The sequence below is a fragment of the Erpetoichthys calabaricus genome, chromosome 12 (assembly GCF_900747795.2).
Source record: "Erpetoichthys calabaricus chromosome 12, fErpCal1.3, whole genome shotgun sequence".
Classification (NCBI taxonomy): Eukaryota; Metazoa; Chordata; class Cladistia; order Polypteriformes; family Polypteridae; genus Erpetoichthys; species Erpetoichthys calabaricus.
The window spans coordinates 13,329,745-13,355,840 of record NC_041405.2 but is presented as its reverse complement, the minus strand read 5'-3'; the positions used below and the strand labels follow the sequence as shown (position 1 = coordinate 13,355,840).

Genomic DNA, 26,096 nt, shown 5'->3' with positions numbered 1-26,096 from the left:
ACTGCCGAGGTAAGTAAACCTCTCGACAAGAGACAGACACCCGGCTGAATGGAACGATACAGTTGGATGAAATTAAACGCTCTGTGGATTTAAATGGACAGCTCAGGCGCACCACCAGGCTTACCCGTGTTAGGCAGCAAGCTGAGCCCATGCAGAGGAACAGACATTGCATTAAAATAAAATAAGGAAACAAAGACAAAAAATAATAAGTTAGCATTTTTTTGGCTTTGTCTCTTTTGTTAATGACTGGAGGAATCAATGGCGGAGAAAAAATAAAAGGAACAAAAGTATGGCCAATCTGTCACATAATCTGTCAAACGGGATTCTGCTTATGTGTGGCAGGCCACCGTCTCAGAGCTCCAGGTCCACTTTTACATTCATTTTGTCTTCGTATGGTGCCAGTAGAGGACGCACTTCCAGCAATAAGAACTTTACGACCTGAGAGAAAGGAAGGAAGAATAAGAAATGCAGCAGTCGAGGGAAACAAAAATGGTATTTTACACACAAACAAACTGAAATTTAAAAATGGCTGTAAAGAAGGAAAGACAGGAAAAACAAATTTTTGACTTCAGTTCGAATTTAAAAAGTACATGGTGGTAAGCAAATAATAATTTAAACTCTTTAACTTTAGGAATTTTGCCACCCATCAGTGTTGACAGTTATGAGTTTTCTACCCCTTTTGCATGTTTGTGTATCACAACAACACATTTAGTGGAATACATTGATAGAAAGGGCCATCCATGCCCCAGTCCTCAATATTCCACCCCTTTACAAAATATTTGTATTGCAGCAGAATGAATGAATGTTTTTGGTGGACTGAATGCTGAAAAACAAAAAGCACCAAATAATAATGGCAATCAAAATGTCCGAGAGGCAGAGTCGTAGTAGTGAAGATGTGCACTGGACTCTTCTTAAACAGATTTGCATCACGAGGTCTCAAGACTACGACTGTAGTTAATTACAACCAAATCTTAAGTTGTTTTTAGGCATGAAACTGCATTTTTAAGTAAATCAGCACCAATAACTGGCATAAACTAGGACACACAATTTGTCAATTTTTTTTAAAAGTAGTGAAATGCTAAGACAGGCTAAAGCAATCCACATGCACCCCGAGCCACTGGGACTGCTGCTCTTCTTCCACTCCGACTGCAGCACATGGCCCACGTTCTGTGCTGGACTTACAGGGGAGAACTACCACAGCTACACTTGCTTTGACAGGACCAGTTATATCAAAAAGGCAGCAATGGTGTTGGAAACAAGAGTCCACATCAACGTCAATTGTACATGAATGTCCTCATTTGAAATGTACAAATGGAGCAAAACTCTGGAAGGTTTTATTCAGTTCCAACCAAAATCATTTTGAACCGGTTGCTCGGGACAATAACTTAATGTATCTGTTAAAGTTCGAATGGCCATTAAGTTTTAAATTTTTTTGCTTTGATATTAAGAGATTTTTTTAACACTTCTTCCAATGCAAACAAAATTATTAAAAAACGAGGGGGCTCTGCTCCCTGCTCGCTTTGTTCACCAACCCCTGGAGCTCGTAGCTGAGCCGCTCGAAGGACGTTGGGGTGCTCCTCCATCACAGAAAGAGACTGTCTTTAAAGAGAGCATATATAGAGGAGTATGTGGGGCGCGGGAGAAAAACGGTTTGGTCCTTAGTAGTTGTTGTTCTTCCCGTTAGGGGTCGCCACAGCAGATCATCTTCTTCCATATCTTTCTGTCCTCTGCATCTTGTTCTGTTACACCATCACCTGCATGTCCTCTCTCACCACATCCATAAACCTTCTCTTAGGCCTTCTTCTTCTCCTCTTGCCTGACAGCTCTATCCTTAGCATCTTTCTCCCAGTATACTCAGCATCTCTCCTCTGCACATGTCCAAACCAATGCAATCTTGCCTCTCTGACTTTGTCTCCCAACCGTCGAACTTGCACTGACCTTTTAATGTCCTCATTTCTAATCCTGTCCATCCTCGTCACACCCAATGCAAATCTTAGCATCTTTAACTCTGCCACCTCCAGCTCTGACTCCTGCTTTCTGGTCAGTGCCACCATCTCCAGCCCATAGAACACAGCTGGTCTCACTACCGTCCTGTAGACCTTCCCTTTCACTCTTGCTGATACCTGTCTGTCACAAATTACTCCTGACTCTCTTCTCCACCCACTCCACCCTGCCTGCACTCTCTTTTTCACCTCTCTTCCACAATCCCCATTACTCTGTACTGTTGATCCCAAGTATTTAAACTCATCCACCTTCACCAACTCTACTCCTTACATCCTCACCATTCCACTGACCTCCCTCTCATTTACACACATGTATTCTGTCCTGTTCCTACTGACCTTCATTCCTCTCCTCTCTAAAGCAGATCTCCACCTCTCCAGGGTCTCCTCAACCTGCTCCCTACTATCGCTACAGATCACAATGTCATAGTCCACAGGGACTCCTGTCTAATCTCATCTGTCAACCTGTCCATCACCATCAGAAATAAGAAACAATTCAGAGCCGATCTCGGATATAATCCCACCTCCGTCATTCCTACCACAGACCTCACCACTGTCACACTTCCCTCGTACATATCCTGTACAACTCTTATGTACTTCTCTGCCACTCGCGACTTCTTCATACAATACCACAGCTCCTCTTGAGTCACCCTGTCATATGCTTTCTCCAGGTCCACTTGAGTATTTCACTATGACTGCCTATTTTAAACACTAACAAATAATAAAACAATGTAATAAGAAAAAAAAAAATTACATTAATGCCTCATCAATAACAATTATTATGAATGACTTTATCCTCTAACTTACATTCTATAAACGTTGCTTTTTTGCATTTCTGTTTGCATATTGGGATATTTTTTATTTATTGGACGATTCCCTTTGTTCTTGATTTTTATTATATGCAGCTCTTCTTGTTCATTTTCTTTTTGTTCGATGTTCATGATCAGCTCTTGCTGCTCTTTTTCTATCGCAATCTAAAATATGACGTTCTTGAATAGAGGATTTGCTTTTCTGCCTGGCCATTATAACCGACTGCATTGAAGGGTGAATTAGCAGCACTGAGAGCGTCATGGGGTGGTGCAGAGAGAGGATGAGCGCAGAAGGAGTAATGATTGGGCGAGCTGTGTGGAGGGGCGTGGTCAAGGATTAATAACGCGGACATGACAGAAAACTTTAATATAATAGAAAGAACATGTCATGAATAAACAAAGTTACCCAACTAAAATCAAAAAGACAAAAAGTTAGGAATCACCTACTCTAAAAAAATCAAGGGTTAAGTTAGAATTCATTAAATTAATAATAATAATAAAAAAAAAAAATCCTTATGTAGAAGTGGGCTGTGGTCATGTGTATTGTATGCAGATCAATGCAAATGGTAATCACGGTGCATCATAACTTTTTAAAAAGTGTTGTAGAAGCCCCTAAAAGTCCGTTCTTACCTGCTGGGGTGCACGCCCGGTGAAGGTGTCTGGGTCCAAGAGTGCATCCAGTTGAGGCAGAATGGGAGAGAAATAAGGGTCAGCCTTAATGCGGGAGATGAGGTCATTGTCTCCTCCCTCCTGCTTCACAACAGCAGCTGCTTGCTGGGACAGAACGCGGATCTTCTCGTGACAATCCTATGGAAAGGATGTGACAAAAGGGAAGCAACATGTACAGCTGTACATTTCTCTTCATTCAGCTTCACATTTTTTCAAAAAATTTTATTTTGGCCCTTACAAATAACTAACCCATTTTCAAAATTTCTTGCATTCAAATGAAATTGTCATTTGCCTGTGCAGCGATTCATTTCAGAATGTGGCTGACCAAGGACAGCAGGATTTATAAAAACACCCTGCATACACGGCTCTGGATCCATGATGAACGCACGTGTTCTAGTCATACAAGATTAGTGATCACTGAATACTTTGAGCTCCTATGTGGAGGTGAACAGTAAATAATAATTCTTTACATTCATATAGCGCAAATCAAAACAAAATTCAGCATCACGAGACCCAGTCATTCTGTAAACAACTTTTTATAAAAACTCAATGGGCTTGCATACACGTGAATTCATACCTGTCTGTTGCTGCCGGTCTTCACCATGGCCATAATAATGTTCTCTGTAGCCATGAAGGGCAGCTCATGGCGGATGTGTCGCTCTATAACCTGAAATATTATTTAAAACAGTTTTGGTAAAAAGAACACCACACCAGCACGTTCCTTAACCTGTCCAGACAGTTAAACAAATTAGAGTTTGAAGCACATAAGACACGAGTCTGAAAAAAGCAGATTAGCAGTTGAGTTTCAAGTGAAACGTTCTTTATCTAGTAACGTTGGATTGCATTAAAAAACAGTAGACAACTTGGGGATATAGTCATGCAGCTCTAGAAAACTGAATCAGACAGATTAAGAGATACCGTGTTTAGATATTACAGATTTGAGATTTTATCCCCAACTAATTAAAAAAGGCACACAACCACCAGAAACAAACATCGGGTGTCCAGGAAATGAACCTTCTCACCTTGGGATAGACGACTAAACCTTCACATACATTCTGCAGTGTACTTAGTACAATATCTGCAGTCAGGAACGCTTCAGCCAGGGAGATTCGCCTGCAGAACAGTAGAGTTTCCGTTAAGCACTCTGCAAATAATCAAGAGCTAAATTACAGTAGAAAACTAAAACACAAAGAATAAACAAAAAAAAAAATTCAGGCGTGGGAGTCAGTAGGTTTTGTGCTCTAAGAACCAAGTTATGCAAAGTATTCTATAACATTTCAGTAATTATTTACTGCTCTGATGCTGATCTTCCTGATCAATAAATAGGCCATTATGATAGCATTCAAAATTCATAATTAAATTGCAGAATTACGGTATTTGAAGGTTCCCCTAGAGCACTGTTGGGCAACCGGTGCACCGCGGCGCACTGGTGTGCCATGGAATTTTCTAGGGGCGCCGCGAAAACTTTTGTAAAATATTTAAAATTGTTAGTGGTTTTGAACTTTTGGTTGATTAAAAAGATAATGTTTAAAAAAAAAAAAAAATTTTAGGTTGGAAAAGCAGATAACGTTTAATCAGATTGTTGAATAAACAAATGTATTTATTTTGAATGCAAGTTAAAATTTTCGCTGTTCACCATTCATCATAATAACACCAGCGGGGTCAAAAACACATCTCGTGAGACTTACAACGTCTCGTTGTTAGAAGATCTCGCTCACTGTATGGATAGAAGAAGGCGGAGCAAATATAGAACGAGAAAATACGAACGCTACTGTTTTTTATTGCCGATTGTCCATAGATTGTGTCGTCACGACTTTATTTATGGGCAGTCCCTCAGATGCGCCGCGAAAGAAAATTTTTGGACTTAGTGCGCCGCAACTCGAAAAAGGTTGCCTTTCACTGCCCTAGAGTGTCTCTGTCTTGTGCACGATCTGGCTCAAAAACCAATCTGCACATCGTCATGGCATAACAGGCTTAAGTTTCGAGTTTGGTATTTTTCCGACCTGCCATTTTAGCTCAAGACAGACACACCCATCATCGAGATATCGAGGTTTTCAGCATCAGGGGACCCTAAAATGTCGAGATCCGTCGAAAACCAAAGATCGAAATTTGACGAATCTAAAGCTTTTGCTCCTCCCCCATAGACAATAGGTTATGGTAGAGGAGGGCGCAAAGTAAAAACGGCTCATCTATTTGTTGGCAACTCTTTAATAGAAGTGGAATTTACAGCCGCCCCGATCAAACATAAAATGATGTTGGCTCCGAGCTCTACTACATTCGCATGGATTAAAGCTCAATGGTTTTTCTGTTACTGTGTCCTTTCAGAGTTCCGATGTATTTATAGAATCTAATTCTGTTTAGAGTGTGATTAAGAAAACATTACCATTTCCGTTTACCTAATGCAAAAAACCGTCTATGGCCTCCAAAAGTGTAGCTCAGAATTTAAGTTGTTAAACAGATAAAATGGTGTGGATGAACCCGTTATCGTTTCCAACAAAAATATTACAAAATCTTACAAGAGCAGCAAATCATTTGATGTTTGACTAAGCAGTGAAATGGCACTCAAACTTTGGTTATGGACAAGTTAAAAGGAGAGCCATATGTTTGTTTGCCCTATGAAGTAAAAAGGATTTTGGTTGCTTGTATAGCTTCTGGTATTAAAAGGTTCTCACTTCACTTCAGATCTTTGTGCATAGCGCTCCTCAAGGAGTGCAGGTACAGAGTGCTTTGACAAGTTCTCGGGTAAAATGCAAGTTTAAAATTTTATAAAATTACTAAATACATAATTAGTACACATAAAAGACACAGATTTATTAAAAAAATAGAGTGGTGGCTCAGAGACTATGGATCTGCGCCGGTATCTGAAAGGTTACCGGTTCAAATCCTACTCCGTCGGGCCTTTGAGCAAGACACTTAACGTGAAAATTGCTCCAGGGTGCTGTACAATGGAGGACCCTGTGCTCTGTTCTCCAAAGTTCATGCAAAAAGGCAAGTTCCCCTCAGGGATTAATAAAAGTGTATCAAATCAAATAAAACCAAAAAATAAATAAAACAAGGCAGAACATAATTAACATAAATGGAGGCCGAAGATATAACAATTAATTGTTGAGCTATGGTACAAATACAGCAGACCCCTGCAATTAACAGGTGCTAAGCTGCTTTAACAATTAAAAGGTGGCAAGTCAAGTCAAGTCGAGGAGCATGCACCGGTACAGTGTGTTGCCACACCCACCACATGACAAAAGAGCTCGGGATCCCGGTTGGCAACCCCTCAGACAGACATGCGGTCCAGTCCCACCCTCCGGAAATGGCCATCTAATTGCCGTAGCTATGTGTTACGTAGACATCCCCTTGGCCTGGTCCTCAACAATGAGGACCTTGTGTGCTGGATCACCCTCGGAGAATCGCGTTACATGGCCGTAGTGCCGTAACGGACACTCCCTCACAATGTACAGTGGGTAATGTGCCTCATTCGGGACTTCATGAGCAACACAAAGTCAAACCAGTGATACCCAAGGATTTTCCGGAGAGCCACAGTATCAAAGGAGTCCAGTCTTCATCTCAGGTCACTGGACAGCATCCATGTCATGCAACCATATAGCAAGACAGGAAGCACCAGGACTCTAAAGACTTGGACCTTTGTCCTTTTGCATAGATATTGGGAGCGCCACACACCCATTTCCAGCAACCTCATGACCCCTTAAACTCTTCCCAATCCATCTACTGACTTCATAGGAAGAGTCACCAGAGACATGAATGTCACACTGCCTTCATACCTGGCACTGCTTAACATGCTAATCACTCGTTATTTAATTTTTACAGTTATAGAAATATACTTCAGCTCTAAACAGAATCTAAATATATTCACATTCTCTGCAAGGGAAACTCACCTGTTGGCACTGTCATCCAACGTGCGCTCAAACCATTGGACTGCAGCCGTTTGAAGAGGATCCATGACCAAAGTCATGAGGTGACGGGCCAGGCTACAGCAGCGCTCTGAACGCATAGGGTTACGTTTATACGGCATGGCACTGGAGCCTGCATTTAAATAGAGAACGGTCATTGTAAATGTGTGAAAAAGACAGATGCATTCATAGGAGCCACATATATAAAAAGCAGCAGCAGATCAGATGCTTTAATGCCTCCGTCTGACGTACATACATACATACATACACACACATAAAAAAGTCAGTGTATGTATGTATGTATGTTCCAGCATCACGTCCAAACAGCTGGAGCGATTTTCATGAAACTTGGTACACATGTTCCTCATTGGTCTACTAAACATACTGTAGGGTGAAATCAACCGTAACCCACCCTCTTCTGGGTAGGGGCAGGGGTGATCTTGCGCTTTCATATGCATGTCAATATCCAGCCGACACTCGGAACAACCACCAGAGGGCGAACTGGAGGCGACTGCCAGCATTCTTTATGTTTGAGCCCCACCACCGCGACCCTGTTGCTTTTGAAATTAAATAGAGTTCTACGTGTGCAAGTTTGTGTGTCTGTCCGGCCCGGAAGTGAGATGTAGAGTCAGGGTGAGGGCTCCAGCTCAGAGGATACGCAAGCGAGGCCAGCACACCGGCAAAAGGAAACCTCCTAAGATAGACAGTTGCTTAGCTGCTAATACACAAATGACGCGAGAACATCGGCAACACGAATCCTCATAGCAGAGAGATGGCGAGCGTAGTTCTGACGATTTCAATACTTTATATGATCCCGTGCTGGCTTACACAGTTAGTATATAGCAGGTGACTGCCAGCATTCTTTATGTTGAGCACCACCGCGACCCTGTTGCTTTTCAAATTAAATAGAGTTGGCCAGTTTCCGAGCGTCAACTGGATGACAACATACAGACAAGGACATTAGTGAGTCTTTATTGCTTTGTTAATTTTGAAAGTTATGTTTTTATTTTCCTCCCAGGCAACGCTGGGTATTTCAGCTAGTTTGAGATAATAAAATGGACAGAACAAAAGGTCACTTCAAAGACCAAGTGTAGACAGCCAAAAAAACATTTGGTATCACTTTAGGTGTCCCTAACTATGCTGTACTTACCATGTAATTACCCTTATAAGCACAGAGTAACTAGGTGTAATTACATTGTATTTACTGTGTAACACAATGCAATGCTGTTGTTAAGCACTTTATTGTAAGTGTTATTCTACAATTTATATACATAGGTACTTATAAAAACTGTGGAACAACAATTACAATTGAGTAGTTCATTATAGCGTTACACTGTATTACACAGTAAGTACAAGGTAATAACCTAAATACCTAGTTACTTTGTAATTATAAAAGGGAATTACAGCGTTAATTAGGGACACCTAATCTAAAGTTATACCAAACATTCTGAACTTCACTTTAACAAAAAAGACCTACCAATCTGATCCTTCTCAAAAGGCTCTTCAATTTCTTTAAGGTTAGCCAACAGCCGGATGTCCGTGCAGATCTGCAAAAAATATATATTTTTTTAATCACTGCTTTCCCACTTTAAAATGTAGAGTTTTCAGTTAGTCCAAGCATTGCAAAATCTATACATTCTAAAAGTCTTTAAAATGTTTGAGTAAAATATGTCCATCAAAACATTTGTAACAGCATTATTCAAAAGCCATGAATGGAACGTATCACCGTTCAAAAACAGCAGCATATCCGGTGGAGTCTCCGAAAAGTCAACTCTTGCTTGTTTCTAATGAAACCCCACCTTTGACCCAATAATTAATACTAATATTGTCTACTTTTTTATTACATGTATTAAAAGCACGTAACATTCCACACAAACAAGTCAAACTTCACAAAACTAAACTAAATTCAAACCAAACCCCACCCATGAGAGAGGAAGGCCAACATCCAGAATAAAACTTTTCAGAGTAGTGAAGAGAAAGGAGTCTGTTCCCCCCAATATAAATGCTTATTCTAAAATGTATTGATTAGATCCTGCCAGGTTTTTAAAAAAAAAAAGTTTGAGCATTTAATTTTTTCCAAATTACAAATAGCATATAACATCGGTTACGCACCGACTTAAAACAGGTGGGCTAGGATTCTATATTGTCCATTTCTAATAATACATTTTGCATGTATAGTGCCTTCCCCATGCTCACTTTTCAACATATCAAGCTAATCAATTAAGGCATACAGTGCCAAGGTGGGGGTTCAGGCCCACTACACTACACGCTAGCTTTACCTTATGAACGGTAGCTCCTAAACTTGAGAGCACAGATAGCGAGTCAATGTCCACTTTACGGCTGTATGTCTGCCCAGTCACTAGGTAGGTTCTACAGAAACAAAACGAGATTGACAGAGGAGTACATGAATGCTTCCCGTCGGTAATTTAAATAACCAATAAGGAGTCTTGCCCAAATTGGGTATGCTAAATCCAAGTCTTTACTTTCCACACCCCAATCTTACATAAAATATTCAACCTTTATGAAAACGTACTGTTTAAATCCGGCCATTTCTGTGACCATTCTGTCCAGCTCCTCCACCTACAACAAAAGGAGAGGAACAAAAAAAGATCAAATTAATCTGCTAAGCAGCGATATAGAAATTAAAGCTTTTTAACGTGGTCAAGTCAAATAAGTGAAGAGCTATAATGTGCGTACAACACGCTTTGAGACAGGAATTGCAATGCAAAACATTTCTTAAAGTAAAAGGAGTGCCAACAAAGTTACTCTTGCCAGGTGTTGAAGCAAAAATAAATTGAATGCTACAATTAGTGGATCGTAAACAGAGTTACATTAAGACAAGCTAGCAGATTTTGCAATTCTTTAAAATTATTTGGCTAAAATCAGCAAGAAACAGGAAAACACGCACTGAAGGCGAAGACTGCTGTAGTTAAAAGTCGCTCAACAGTAAAAGCCAGAATGTCATCGTAAAGACCTTGTTCTGATAATGTTATGACCGTCTAAGTCTCTAAAGACGAGTTAAGCTAGCTAGTTATTAGTTGGAAGAAAGCAGCAGTCATGTGGATTAAAAGAAAAGGTTCCTTTAGCTGGTAAGGATAAGAGTTTTAGCTTTCACGCTCTAAAGAGAGCAAGGCCAGCTTCCAATCCCAAAAGGAAAGCACTGGACTCTGGTCAGGAGTCTCGCATCTACAGTGGGTATTCAGTTTACTCGAACATCATTTCAAAAGATGCAGCAGATAGACCAGGAGAAAAACAGATGTGTAGGCAGACATAGCAGTTCTACAAAGTTTTGTGAAGAGGCATTTTAATAAAAGCATCTTGAAAACACAGGACTGCATTATGTATGCAAACAGAGTCAACTATTTTGAGAATCAAACAGCAACGCCAAGCAATTGATGTACTACTACTACTCAACATGTGCCAGAACCTGACAAATCTATCTAGTTTTAGTAAATGATTTATTATAAAAACCGCATGCTAATGTTGTCTTTGCTAGTATCACGCACCTCATATTAGACTAGTCACTAACACTGTAGATTTGAAAATAGTTATTCAGCGTTTCATATTAGAAATATTTTTAATATTTTAATACATATTAACCTTTATTACAGATTAATAAAGACTGTTTGATCGTAACTTCATGCTCTTGTAGTCTCTTCACCTTTTCATGGTTTCCCTCAAACAGCTGCAGGAAACTGGCCTGTGTGCCAGTGGTGCCCTTCACTCCTCTGAAACGAAGCTCATCTCTTGCCCGCTGCAAATTTCTCATGTCCATGCACAGGTCCTGCAGCCACAGACAGGCTCGCTTACCTACAGTAGTCAGCTGAGCGGGCCTACAGAGTCAAAAAAAAGTGGAGGGAATGTGTGCAAGACAGATAGTCGATGGTCGACCAATTAGACAGACAGATCTGGAAAAGATGTGTTTGACAAAAAATTTGAGGACTAACTCCAGAACAGTTAAGGTCAAAGTAAAATATTAAAATTTATATACTTCACTAAATTCTCCCACACCCCAAAACAATAGCCGATCCCCTACGAGCCGAGCTGGCTGGCAAACTTTACTTACTGGTAATGTGTGAAGCCAAGGGTTGGTAACGTGGCGTACTTTTCAGCAAAATCTGCAAGGCGACTGATTACACGAGCAAGCTAAAAGGAGCAAAAGAAAAGAAAGGGAGGGCGGGAAGATCAAACGTAAATATACATTATTTAAAAACTTTGAATTACAGCCATAAGGTCACATTCTGTGCTCTCATGTATGTCTTTAACTGGCTTTTATATAGTACTAGCGGTGTTAAACTTTCCCGGGCACAGCAGGGTAAGTCAATAAGCCTCAGTTACAGTGCTATCAGAAGTACTATGTAACTCATTAAGTACTTTTCTGTATACAATATTTTTTTTTATTTAAATTTATTTTTAAAACCACCGGCTAATATGGAAATGTTACGAAAGTGATTTGAAGTGATTTATTCAAAATTAAAACCTGCTAGAAGCCCTGACTTTCCTTTACTGAGGCATTACTAATTTTAGGCTTTGATGGTATAGAGTGGGTTTGAATAAAATGTCCAAAAAAAAAAAAAAAAATATATAACCACACACAACACACACACCCCCCACACCCCCCCCCTCTTTGATGACTTGCCAGGTTTGTTGATGGCGTTATCTAAACTTTGAAAGTACTGATGAAATTGTCTGGAGCAGCACACTGGCTGATGGGAATTGTAGTCCCCATGTAAGCATTTGACCCAAATGGCCAACCTCTAAAGCAGGGGTGGGCAAAGTCAGTCCTGGAGGGTCGCAGTGGCTGCAGGTTTTTGTTCCAACCCAGTTGCTTCATAAGAAGTGCTTATTGCTCAAGTAACACTTCTGCTTCATTTTAGTTGTCTCACTCATTAAAATTTTGAACCCTTATTGCTTATTTCAGTCTCAAACAGCTGCATTCTTGGTTTTTAATTTCCTCTTATTAGCAATCGTATGCAAATGACAAATGAAATTCAGCATTTCTCCATTTAGCTGGTTTCCATTTATACCTGTGTGCGTTTATGGTGCACCATTTGGTTTAATTAAATACTTGGAATGAAAGTGAAGAGAAAAAAAGTGAATGACGGATAATTGCTCATCTGTTTTAAACTTCAAATCATTTGGATGATATCCTTAGAAAGGAAAAAAAAAAAAAAAAATTAGGATATGAGAATGACCCGACATGGCAGAATTAAACTACTAACAAGCCCTGAAATTAAATAATTGACAAGGGTTAGGGTTAGGGTTAACCCTAACCCTAATCCTAATTAAGTAACTGGGTTGGAACAAAAACCTGCGACCACTGCGGCCCTCCAGGACTGACTTTGCCCACCCCTGCTCTAAACTGAAATGACCCAGGAGGTCAGGACTATTTACAACATTGTAGTGCAATTCTCACATCACAAACAGTAGCCAGGAAGCCAAACATTGCACAGTCGGGTCAGGATTAAACTACTTCTGGATTAGGACTGCCATTCTCCCAAATAACACCCCACACCATACCAATTTCTATCTTGACATTTATTTCAATATTTGAGGTGACATGTACACAAGGTGTTCAGAATCTTTCCAAATCTTAATTGCGTGCCGTCTTTAAGAAGTGGTACTTGGATCTGGGAAGTTGATGGTTACAGTTCTGCCGAAGCCTTCCTCGGGACACTGAAAGCCACTTAACTATTCGACGCTCCACATATTCAAATATTCACATCTAACTGCTATCACACACTTTAATGAGGTTAAAAAGGATGCTACTTAATAACTGGACTAAATTAAATTAAGAATGGTTCACAGAGAAATTATAACTTGAACTTTCAAATTTACATTTTCCTAGTTCTTACCTTTGGCAGCAAGATGTTAAAGCCGTCACGTAGCACTATGAGGTCCTGAAAGAAAAGTTAAGAAATTTATTTACGTTAGTAAATAATTAAAAAAAAAAAAAAAAAAGTTCTCCATACCCTTGTGAGAAAAAGAAATCTCTGACCTGAACAGAAACAAACACTCACCGTATTATCACCCACATAACAGGAGGTGGCCCCCAGGTGGATAATGCCGGCCGCTTTAGGGCAGCAGTGGGTGAAGGTGTGCACGTGAGCCATCACATCATGGCGGAGGCGTTTCTCTTCCTCAGCCGCCAATTTGAAATCAATCTTCTCTACATTCGCCTCCATCTCTTGGATCTGTTCATCAGTAATTGGCAGCCCCAATGCCTATAAAACAGCATAAGTCCGAATCCTTAACACGAGCTTTTAAAAACCATTTATTTAGTTTGCTAGTTTTGCTTTTTTTTTTTTTTCCCAGGTCTACAGGCTGCAACATTGACAGCAACAAAATGGTACATGATATGAAATACAAAAACATGCCTAAGATACACCCCAAAAATAATCTGGAAACAAAATCTGAAATAAAGTCGAGTTTAATTAGAAGAAAGAAGTTTTGACTGCAGAAGCAAAGCAAAAAAAATAAAATAAAAACACATCAGTTTCAAGTGCAAGACCACTGCTTTTTACAAATAACTATGGAATGGCACATTTGCCCTTCCATTTTTAATTCTATTTTACTCATTCAAAGGAAAATTCAGGGGGAAAATGCAAGATTCCGCATGGCAGAGAAATCCATTGTCGATCACATGACTGTATTGGGCCAATCTGGAAAATTTGAACTTCCAGAAGATGTCGGGGCATTGGTTTCTGAATAAGATCAAGATGGAGGTTCTTGAACTGTTAGGCTGTAAATAATTGTATGACACACAGACAGACCTTAGCATTTTATATACAGGATGTCCCAAAAAGAATAAATCGGAGTTTTAAAGGGCTGTAGCTTGGCGCCCATTCATCGGAGACTGCAGAGCAACCTAGTGGCATCTTGAATAATTTATCTAGTTTCATTTCGTTGCCAGTAGATGGTGCTCGTGCTTATCAAAAAGCTAACAGTGTGTTGTTTCGATTAGTTACGTTTGCAGTTATGGCTGTGCCACAACAAAAAGCTTTTTGTGTTTGCGAATTTGCTAGAACTCAATCTGTTGTTATTGTGCAGTGGGCATTTCGTCAAAAATATGGGACTGACCCTCTAAATGACAATAATATCCATCGATGGTACCGGCAATTTTGGGATACTGGGTGTATCTGCAAAGGTAAAAGCATCGGGTGACCTCAAACTTCCTCCTTTGCTGAGAATGTCGCCCGAGTGCAAACTACGTTCACTCTGAGCCCATCGAAATCAGTTCGACAAGCAAGTCATGAGTTACAGATACCAAAGTCAAGTGTATGGAGAATTCTCCGACACCGGTTGGTTATGAAACCGTATCGTCTGCAGTTGGTTCAGGCCCTTAGACGACAGGATGGGGCACCACATCACTGGTCTCTTCCAGTGCGGCATTTCCTAAATGAGACCTATCCCCAACGTTGGATTGGAAGATCTGGGAATCAACATTTGTCACTCCACCATTGGCCTCCATGATCCCCAGATATCACCCCATGTGACTTTTTCCTTTGGAGATACAGTGGTGTGAAAAACTATTTGCCCCCTTCCTGATTTCTTATTCTTTTGCATGTTTGTCACACAAAATGTTACATATAACACAAGTAAACACAAAATGCAGTTTTTAAATGATGGTTTTTATTATTTAGGGAGAAAAAAAATCCAAACCTACATGGCCCTGTGTGAAAAAGTAATTGCCCCCTTGTTAAAAAAATAACCCAACTGTGGTGTATCACACCTGAGTTCAATTTCCGTAGCCACCCCCAGGCCTGATTACTGCCACACCTGTTTCAATCAAGAAATCACTTAAATAGGAGCTGCCTGACACAGAGAAGTAGACCAAAAGCACCTCAAAAGCTAGACATCATGCCAAGATCCAAAGAAATTCAGGAACAAATGAGAACAGAAGTAATTGAGATCTATCAGTCTGGTAAAGGTTATAAAGCCATTTCTAAAGCTTTGGGACTCCAGCGAACCACAGTGAGAGCCATTATCCACAAATGGCAAAAACATGGAACAGTGGTGAACCTTCCCAGGAGTGGCCGGCCGACCAAAATTACCCCAAGAGCGCAGAGACGACTCATCCGAGAGGTTACAAAAGACCCCAGGACAACGTCTAAAGAACTGCAGGCCTCACTTGCCTCAATTAAGGTCAGTGTTCACGACTCCACCATAAGAAAGAGACTGGGCAAAAACGGCCTGCATGGCAGATTTCCAAGACGCAAACCACTGTTAAGCAAAAAGAACATTAGGGCTCGTCTCAATTTTGCTAAGAAACATCTCAATGATTGCCAAGACTTTTGGGAAAATACCTTGTGGACTGATGAGTCAAAAGTTGAACTTTTTGGAAGGCAAATGTCCCGTTACATCTGGCGTAAAAGGAACACAGCATTTCAGAAAAAGAACATCATACCAACAGTAAAATATGGTGATGGTAGTGTGATGGTCTGGGGTTGTTTTGCTGCTTCAGGACCTGGAAGGCTTGCTGTGATAGATGGAACCATGAATTCTACTGTCTACCAAAAAATCCTGAAGGAGAATGTCCGGCCATCTGTTCGTCAACTCAAGCTGAAGCGATCTTGGGTGCTGCAACAGGACAATGACCCAAAACACACCAGCAAATCCACCTCTGAATGGCTGAAGAAAAACAAAATGAAGACTTTGGAGTGGCCTAGTCAAAGTCCTGACCTGAATCCAATTGAGATGCTATGGCATGACCTTAAAAAGGCGGTTCATGCTAGAAAACCCTCAAATAAAGCTGAATTACAACAATTTTGCAAAGATGAGTGGGCCAAAATTCCTCCAGAGCGCTGTAATAGACTCATTGCAAGTTATCGCAAACGCTTGATTGCAGTTATTGCTGCTAAGGGTGGCCCAACCAGTTATTAGGTTCAGGGGGCAATTACTTTTTCACACAGGGCCATGTAGGTTTGGATTTTTTTTTCTCCCTAAATAATAAAAACCACCATTTACAAACTGCATTTTGTGTTTACTTGTGTTATATTTGACTAATGGTTAAATGTGTTTGATGATCAGAAACATTTTGTGTGACAAACATGCAAAAGAATAAGAAATCAGGAAGGGGGCAAATAGTTTTTCACACCACTGTACGTCAAAGGATTAGTGTTCCAACCACCAATGCCTACAACTTTGGACGAAATGAAGTTGAAGGTAACAGCTGCCATTCAGGGCGTCAATCCAGATATGTTAGAGAGAGTTTGGCAGGAATTTGAATACCGCCTCGATACTGTTACAGTTACTCATGGGGGGCACATAGAACATTTATAGACAATGTGGGAAACACGTGAATATAACAGTTTTTGTATAGAATTGTATAATTCAATAAATATAGCTCTTTGAAACTCCGATATTCTTTTTGGAACACTAGATTAGATTAGATTCTCAACTGTGCTTACTTGAGCTCAGCCTGGTGTGGACGTTGTGGAAGAAAGACGCAGAGGAAGCCCAGGAGTGCAAGCACAATCTTATACCACAATTTCTACACTTGGCAGCGAAGGATGCATGAGCCTCCAACTGGGAGCGAATCCATCAGGGGTCCCACTCGTGTGCACAGCCTTACTCTTTAGGTCCAATATGGTTCTGCCAATCAAACTACCCAGTATATCTCTGGAGAACGCAAGAGAAAAACCCAAGCAGATTGAGGAGACGGCACGAGATTTAAGGCCAGGATGCTAAATCTGTGAAGTGGCAGTGCTATGGATCACACCAACTTTCTGGTCTACTACACATGATCGATCGATCAAATAGATATTAATTTTGGTATAGCAGGCAGGATTAGATAGACAGATAAATCAAGTGAAGCCGAGGAGCATGCACTGGTACAACGTGTTGCCACACCCACTACATGACGAAACAACTTGGGATCCCGGCTGGCAACCCCCAAGGCAGACGCGGTCCAGTCCTACCCTACGGAAATGACCTACCTGCCGCAGCCAGGTGTTACATGGGCGACCCCTTGGCATGTTCCAGCCACTCGGGTCCCAAACAATGAGGATATTACAAGCTGGATCACCCTCGGGGAAACACACCACATGGCTGCAGTGCCATATCTCACAATGCAGGTAATGTGCCTCATTCGGGACTCCATGAGCAACACAAAGTCAAACCAGCAGTACAAGGATTCTCCAGAGAGACTATACCAAAGGAGTCCAGTCTTCATATCGTCCATGTCTCACAACCATATATCAAGACGGGAAGCACCAGAACTCTAAAGACTTGGACCTTCCTCCTTATGCATAGATATCGGGAGCGCCACACACCCCTTTCCAGCAACCTCTTGACTCCCACAACCCACCCGCCTACTCTCCCAAACAGTCTACTGACTTCGTAGGAAGAGTCACCAGAGACATGAATGTCAGCACCAAGGCAAGTAAACCTCTTGATGAGGTCGACACTCTCTCCACAGACAGACACACTGCTGATGGCTATGCCCAAGAGGCCATTAAAGGCCTGGATCTTGTTTTTTTAATTTGGACACTCGCAAGCCCAGACACTCGGACTCCTCACTCAGTCTCTCGAGAGCCCCGATCAAAGCCTCCATTGACTCCGCGAAGATCACAGAATAGTCAGCAAAGTCAAGATCAGTGAATCTTTTTTCACCAACAGATGCCCCACTGCCGCTGGACCCCATGGCCTTGCACAACACCCAGTCCACACAAGCATTGAACAGAGTAGGAGCAGAACACACCCCTGACGAACCCCAGAATCAACTGGGGAAAAAACGCAGAGGTTCTGCCTCGACTCTGCACAGAACTCACAGTACCAGTGTACAGGCCGGTCATGATATCCAGCAACCTCGAGGGGACCCCGCTGTAGCAGGGCTACATAGTAGTAATAGGGTCGTCAATGTTTGTGCCGAGTGCATTTTGTTTCCATTGTCCCGTTTGCTGTTTATCATGTGTGTGTCAGTAAATGTTGTCCCCGTAAATACAGAGGGGACGGGTGATGGTGGGAGACCGCAGCTCCAAGGTGGAAAGCACCTGTTTACATTCAATTACATCTGGCTCATTACCATATAAACAATCAGGAGGGAAACAAACCAGGAGAAGAGAGGAGAAAGACAGAGATTACATTTTCACGACAACGAATCAACTTTACCAGCTGTTTTCCACATTGCGCTTTTGTAACCAGTTTGTTTTTCATTCCACCGGACTTGCTTCAATTTCCTCATCGCCAGAGACCCCGGGGTTGGACTACATCATCCACCATACGCCAAGGATCCCCTGTGAGGTTGCTCCATTTTTTCCGGGAAATTCAAACATCACTTATCTGTTGACCAGTCATCCGTATTCAGGACAGTTGTATACTCTGACTCAAGTTCACTACCATTGGCATTTTCCGTATTCATTCATTGTTGTTGTTATGTTATATGTTACAGGGGCAAGGGAGGGTTTGTTATTATATTATATTAATATATGGTGTTGTCACGTTGCTGCTTTGGTGGAGGGTTATACATATACATTATTTTTTACGTGGGGAATGTTCAGTAGTCTTTTATTGTGTTCCATTTAATATATTCACTTATTTGACATATCTGCTTTTGTGTGCTTATGTTTAAACCGTCAATTGTGGGGGAAATTTTATTTATTAGAGGTACGGCTTAATATAGAAGACTCATCTCGGTAATTTATCCAGGCCACAGGTCTTGGAAGTGCAGCTGCCGGCTGGGTAAGGGGCCGGCCATTACACCGCGAACCCTCAGAATGTCCCACAGTGCAGCTCGATCAATTGAGTCGAACAATCGATCAACTATCAAATAGACAGACTAATTTTGGTATAGTAGGCAGGATTAAACTGACAGACAGACTGATCTGCCAAACATGAAATATCAACCAGCACTCTAATGTTGTCCTACCATTGCATGATTAGACAATCGAACAATTGACATTGCCTAACTTTATCTTTGCAGACCTATTGCTTATAGAAGGAAACTATTGCACATTCTGGCATTAAGACTGCTAAACTCTTAGCAGCATACATGTAACAAGTTTTTATACAATTAATTTTACCCGTTGTATTGAATTGACCCTTTTACATAAGTATTGGTTGGACTTTGTGAATTTAGCACTATCTTGGTTTCCTCCCGCCACACCCCCCCTTTTTTGCACATTTTCTGGATGATTAACGCCATTTTGTCCCACTGTATTTTACATGTGGCTGCAATGACACATAAAAACCTGAAATAAGACTTTCTGATCAGTGGAATTTTCTTTCCAAGAGTCACAGAGGGAGCCGGGTGGAGTTCTGCTACATTTTGGTAAGTCAGCATGAATTTTAAACAGGAGTAGTTGAACTTCACTTTATTGATGAGGTGCTTAACTGATTGTGTGGAAAGAGTAGTTACAGGATTTTTAGAAATCGGAGCCACATTTTTGTGTTTCTTTTCAAACGGCACTCCCAACAGCATTAACAGTTACTTCCCTAAGCAAAAAGGAGAGACGCCTCACAACTAGACTGAAACAAGCACCCTCCCTAGACTGAGGAGCGTTCCGTTATCAGAAACTTCTACGTAAACCAAGACTGCTATACTAATTCCTATAAATAGACAGCGTCACCATCTTTAAATAAAAGGCCTCTGCAAATCAACATATCCTTTACAGAATGTTCCCCAACCATTCCCAACAGGCATGGAGTTTTCTTAGCAGTTGCTTTATAATGAACAGCCACGAAGGCCGCAGGGGAATTGAAGCTTAAACACATCAGTTTTAAAAGTAGCCAGGAAGTATGCCGTTAATTTTGATAACAAGTATGTTTCCATTTATACAGAACCTTGAAAATATAAAAGGACAAACACTGAAATTGGTTTTGTTGTAAGGCAGTTTTCGAAACACACCCTACCCCCCCCCCCCCCCCCCCCAAATCATAGTTAAATTCAGTACATGCTTGAATGACTACATCACTAGTACACTGAAAAAGGGGTCAGTTTCCAAGTAAACACGTATTGAAATCATTTCAGATAAATGCCCTTCATTTAAATTATACACTTGTGCAAAATTTATGGAGAAAGCACAAGAGAGTCACTATTAGAGACGACAGAAACACAAGGGCTATGAATTTAACATGTCTGTTTTACTAGTGGCACATGAGGCTGTTAAAGTCAAAAACAGATTGAATCCAGATTACTAAAAGGATGACATCTAACACACAAAGAGAGGGATGTGTTTAAATATCAAAATGTCAAGCTGTAAACCCAAACCCAGTTTTGTTCCCCTCTTATCCCAATGAATTGAGAGCAGGAATAGATGGACATCCCAGCCAGGAGGGCTGATGGTTCCTCTCCCAGTTGGGAAGCCAATGCAATGGAGGGATGTTGGGAGACTGAATCCTGTGGCCAGAAAGCAGGGTAGCAGTGATGGACACCCAGAGGGACCTGCATGGGAGCTGTAGTTCCAGTGGCACCTAAGAAATTAATAGGGCTGCTGGAAGGAACCCCAATGGGAGTGCAGCCATTGTCCTATAGTTGTCCCCTGGAAACACTTCCTGATCAGATGGAACAATACTGTTGAAAAAGGAATACCCTCGAGTTTCAACCTGCAAAAAAACTCAACTGCAACCTCCAGACATTTTGGATTTGAGAGTGGAGGAGAACAAGACTTGCCTGGAGAGCAGGAAGAGGGACGCAAGGAGAAGCTGCACACGGTTCACCTTCCTTGTGTGGACAGCGTATAGAAGGTATACTTTACAAAGGGAGGACATATCCTCCTTATTGGTCTCATGTCTTCCACCTTGAACACGTCCGGCTTTTGCATGTTTACAGTATGGGTCAGGACTTGAAGTGGGCTGGCATGCACCAGTATGGTGTATTCCAATTCAGAGGCTACTAGTACGTTCCTATTCTATACTGCTCTTTGACATAATGAAGGAAAAATCAATGCAACTGGAACTCCAAGAAAGAAAATACCACCAGCAACCCCGGTGCCCACTCCTCAACACAATGTAGATATATCCGTGTGCTTAAAAATCCAAGGGGAACCAAGCAACCCCTCCATCTCCCTGCAGCTCTCTGATGAGAGAGAGGATATAGTCACAGTAAAAAGTATGTGAACCCCCAGGAATTCTCTATATTTATGTCTAATTCCCATATCAAACATGGTCATATCTTCATGTCAGTCACAATAATGAACAAACACAGTCTCCTATAACTAAAGATACACAGATTTTCAGAGAATATTTGACCATATTGAATAAATCATTCAAACTGTGAACCTGAAGGTTGGAAACAGTAAGTGAACCCTAAGCTAATGACTTTGTAAAAAGCTCATTGCAGTCAGAATTTAGCACACCTGGAGTCCATTTAATGAAACAAGTTCAGAGGTGTGGCCCAGAATGACTGATTGATAACAAACACTATAAAGTTTGAGTTTGAGATTTGACAAGAAGCATATCCAGATGGGAATCACGCCTCGCACAAAAGAGCTGTCTGAAGGGCTACGATCGAGAATTGTTCATCTATATAAGGCTGGAAAGGGTTACAAAGTCATCTCAAAGATCTGAGATATTCATCAGTCTACTGTTAGGCAAGTTGTCTATAAATGGAGACAGTCTGGTATTGTGGCTACTCTGCCTAGAAGTGGGCGCCCTGCCAAGATGACCCCAAGAGCACAACGCAAAGTCAGCAATGAGGTGAAGAAGAACCCTAGAGTGACACCAAAGCACTTGAAGAAGTCATCAGAACTGGCTAACATCTCTGTTCATGAGTCAATTATACGCAAAACATTGAACAAGAAAGGAGTCCATGGCAGGACACCAAGAAGGAAGCCACTGCTATCAAAAAAGAACATTGCTGAACACCTGAAGTTTGTGAAAGAGCACTTGGACACTCCACAACGGTACTGGGAAAATGTTTTGTGGAGTGATGAAACCAAAATTGAACTATTTGGGAGGAACAAGCAGAACTTCATTTGGTGTAAAAAGGGCACTGCATATCAACATCAAAACATCATCCCTACAGTAAAGTATGGTGGAGGGAACATCATGATTTGGGCCTGCTTTGCTGCATCAGGGCCTGGACAGCTTGCCATCAATGAGGAGAAAATGAATTCAAAAGTTTATCAACAAATTGTCCAAGATAATGTGAGGGTGTCTGTCCGTCAACTTAAGCTCAGAAGAGGTTGGGTGATGCAACAGGACAAACGACCCCAAACATCGCAGCAAATCCACATTACAATGGCTTCAGAAGAACAAACTCTGCCTTTTGGAGTGGCCCAGTCGGAGCCCAGATCTCAGTCCTATTGAGATGCTATGGAATGACTTGGAGAGCCATACAGAGAAGGCAACCAAAGAATATGGAAGAGTTCAGGCAGTTCTGCAGGGAAGAATGGGCTCAAATTCCCCCCGCACAATGTGCAGGTCTGATCTGCAGTTACAGGAAGCGCCTGGTTGAGGTCATTGCTGCCAAAGGAGGGTCAACCAGTTATTAACTCCCAAGGTTCACTTATTTTTTCCACTACCACTGTGAACGTTGAATGTGTTTGTAAAATAAAGACATGAAAGAGTAGAATTGTTTGTGTGTCATTGGCTTAAGCTCATTGTGTATATCAGGACCTGCGACTTAGATGAAGATCAGATCACTTTTTAAGACCAATTCATGGAGTAAACCAGATCATTTCAAAGGGTTCACATACTTTTTACTTTTGACTAATTATAATATATATAAAAATTTATTTATTTATATTACACACATAACTAAGTGCTGAACACTCTGCATCACGAGGAAGACGTACAGGTCAACAAGAGCAGGCAGTTCCACAATGAGTTGGTTCCGCTACAAGCGCAGGTATGGATTATTATTTTGTAAAGTTTTTTTTAATTTAAACGTTGACTTCCCACACTCACACATGCTACAGGTATGTAGTTCACAAACAGCCTGCTTATTTATTTCTTTTTACTTCAGGTATATTTTCCAGGCACTTCTAATCTGTGGCCAGAGTTTAATTACAGAGCATCTTCTTGTGAGAAATCCTGTGCATTCATTATTAGTAATGAAGGTTTGCTGCCAAGAATCAGCTCTCAGAAAAACACTGGATCAGGTAGGCGCTTAAGAACGTACTTTACAACATATGATAAAAAGCCTCATTTAGTTTTATAAAGAGAGTTTTCAACGTGACCCCCCTGTGAGCGGAACTTTCCATGGGTCCTCCTTTCCGGTGTTCTGTGTCCTCCTGTAGCGACTCGAGTATCAGGCCACCCTCACTTTCGACCTGCGTTAGAGAGATACCAAACAAAATCTATTTGGGTTGCGATCTGGGAAGTGAGACACCCCTACAGTTCACACCAGCGATATCCACACAACCGCATTTTTATGAGCGACAAGCTGTGCTATCTGTCTAAGGTGGGTTGAAATCCAAGTAAATAAACGTTCATGTTTGCAGTGGCCCACCTATTGGAATGTATTTTGTAATGCATTTAGTGATAAAATGCATTGTATTTGTCATTTCCAACAGATGGTACATCACCTTGAGCATGGGAAAAGGCAGGATTTAAATAAAATGTATCAATAATAGCAGTAAAAATAATAATATTACAAGCATGTGTAGTAATAAAATGCATTACTACAAGTGTTTCTGATGCACCATCTGCTGGAATGATAAGTGCAATGCACAGGTCTCTGTTATTTGCCAGGTCATTTATCACGTATTGGGTTCATAAATGCAGCGTTAACCTTTAATCACTTCAACAGATGGTGCATCACAAATGTAATGCACGCAATATGTCTCAGTTATATGCCATCAAGTATGGCAGAGGCGGTCAAACTCGGCCCTGGGGACCCCCAGTGGCTGCAGGTTTTTCTTCCAACCAGCTTCTGTTTTTAATTGGACTCCTGGGCTAATTAAGTGAGGTGTTATTTCCTGGATTCTGTGTTTTGGGAACAATATACTAATTAAAAAAAGTACTAAGCAGTTATATGTGTTTATTTTGAACAATATTTTCATTCTCATTTTCCAGTTGTTCCAATTAGTGGGTCCGACGTAGTAGTTGCAGCCTTTGATTATTCCAGGTCGTTTGCCTGGGTGTCTGCTCTACTCGTTTTCTGTCGTCTTTAATAAGATACAATGAAGGGGGAAAAACTGCACAGAGAAAGGGCAAAAATAGAATGAAATCAACCAAAGAGAGTTAAACATTTAAATCTATAACAAAAATAGAAATATTTCTAAATGTCATATATGTAAAGATCATGCTGCGGTGTTTTTCTGAAAGTAGAATAAGAGAAGAGGGGACAAAAAAAAAAAAATACAGATAATTAAATGAGATCGGTGTTGTCATCAATTATGAATCCATAATGTCACAGTGAGCCCCCACAACCAACTTGGAGACCCCCTGAGGTATGCGATTTGTAAGAGCAGGATTAATGTTTGCGATGCACCAGCTGTTGAAATGACAGACACAGCAACAGGCACACAGATGCTTGTCCTTTCATCCAATTTTATCAATCAGATTCTACCGCATTATCAACTCAAAAAATAACACCCTAAACTCATGTTCTCGTTTGTTCATTTACTTTGTAAAGTAACTTGGGATGGTGTCCCGTTCACTGGGTACTACATAAAATAAGGACTGATGAATTGAACCCAGAGGGTCATAACAATGCAGCTTTCACTTTGCCCGACTGTCTTCAAAAGCAGATAATGTTAAGGCAGAGGTGGGCTTAGTGAAATGAAATGTAATCTTTTAAAAAGCAAACTACACAGGCAGGCGCAGCCTTCAAAACGTTCTGACTGGAAGGTGTAGTCTTCGCAATGCAATTGTACAATCTCTGTTCAGGGCGCATCTAAAAGTTGCAAAATTAAGTCGGATGCAGGATTAGTAAGGAAGAGCAAATAAATCGAGGGAGTGAGAACTCATTCAAAGAGTCTGGGATATATGGAAGAGTCAGAGATGGAAAAATTATACGGAAAAAAAACCCTGACCGGTAAGAAAATGAAAGTAATAGATTGCGGACACGATAGGAGACGAGCAAGAACGGCGCCGATAAAGTTAACCCTCAAACTCGTATTGTCGCCCGTCTTCTGGCGTCATCGTCTTGCGCCACCAGTCCCAGCGTGATCTCGATGTGTTCGTGCCACCAAGTTACACAAGCCTTCATTTACCACTTTTGAAAGTCACAAACACATGAGTTCTGTCCACAATGAATAATATGACACGCCAACCTTTGTATCTGTGACCGGGACTTGCACCGAAGGGCATGACATTAGCGCTCCTCTCGCGAAACTCACTCTAACAAAAAATAAGGAACACACCTGCTCTCCTTTGGCTAGGTAAATCCACAGCTTCCTCCAGGTGCTGAACTTCTTCCTGTCGCTGAAGTTGTAAGCCATCTCCTTACTGGCGTAACGGGACACGAGGGGAGAACGGTACTTGAGGAACTCCGCCTCAACCTCCGCGGAGAAACCGCCATCAGTGCAGCTGTCAGCCGCCATAGCCGCCCGTGCGGTGCGCATGCGCCCTCTGCAGACACTAGCGGCTCTCTTTTAAGTGCGAGGCCTCCGCTTCGCCTCGCGTTCCCGATTGGCTGGTTATATTTAGATAGTAGTAAAATGTTAAAATGTAAAAGCTTTGTGAAGCAGCTACAGTATTAAGCCCGTATTAGCTACGCGAAGCATCTGAGGCGTTTCTTTCTTTCTTTCTTTCTTTCTTTCTTTCTTTCTTTTTACATGCTGTTATCTGTCACACCTCGACTTTTTTACACTTCTACTTTTTAG

General features: G+C 41.2%; 1 protein-coding gene across 1 annotated transcript; it reads right to left on the bottom strand.

Moving 5' to 3' along the window:
• Positions 1–203: 203 nt before the first annotated feature.
• Positions 204–25,843, bottom strand: adsl (adenylosuccinate lyase). The gene is made up of 13 exons (XM_028791012.2): positions 25,635–25,843; positions 13,404–13,607; positions 13,239–13,283; positions 11,450–11,529; positions 11,045–11,216; positions 9,917–9,963; positions 9,663–9,753; positions 8,861–8,930; positions 7,369–7,516; positions 4,501–4,591; positions 4,056–4,145; positions 3,440–3,616; positions 204–438 (listed from the first exon to the last, which is right to left on the bottom strand). Exons 1-13 carry the CDS (start codon positions 25,833–25,835, stop codon positions 352–354), a joined length of 1,503 nt encoding a protein of 500 aa, XP_028646845.2. The 5' UTR covers positions 25,836–25,843; the 3' UTR covers positions 204–351.
• Between the last annotated feature and the right edge of the window lie 253 nt (positions 25,844–26,096).

Coding starts and splice junctions, on each gene's coding strand:
- adsl (XM_028791012.2), bottom strand. CDS start 25,835: ATGCGCACCGCACGGGCGGCTATGGCGGCTGACAGCTGCACTGATGGC. Junction 13,608..25,634: donor ACCTAGCCAAAGGAGAGCAG/GTGTGTTCCTTA, acceptor GCTGTTTTATAG/GCATTGGGGCTGCCAATTAC. Junction 4,146..4,500: donor GTTTAGTCGTCTATCCCAAG/GTGAGAAGGTTC, acceptor ATAATATTTCAG/GTTATAGAGCGACACATCCG.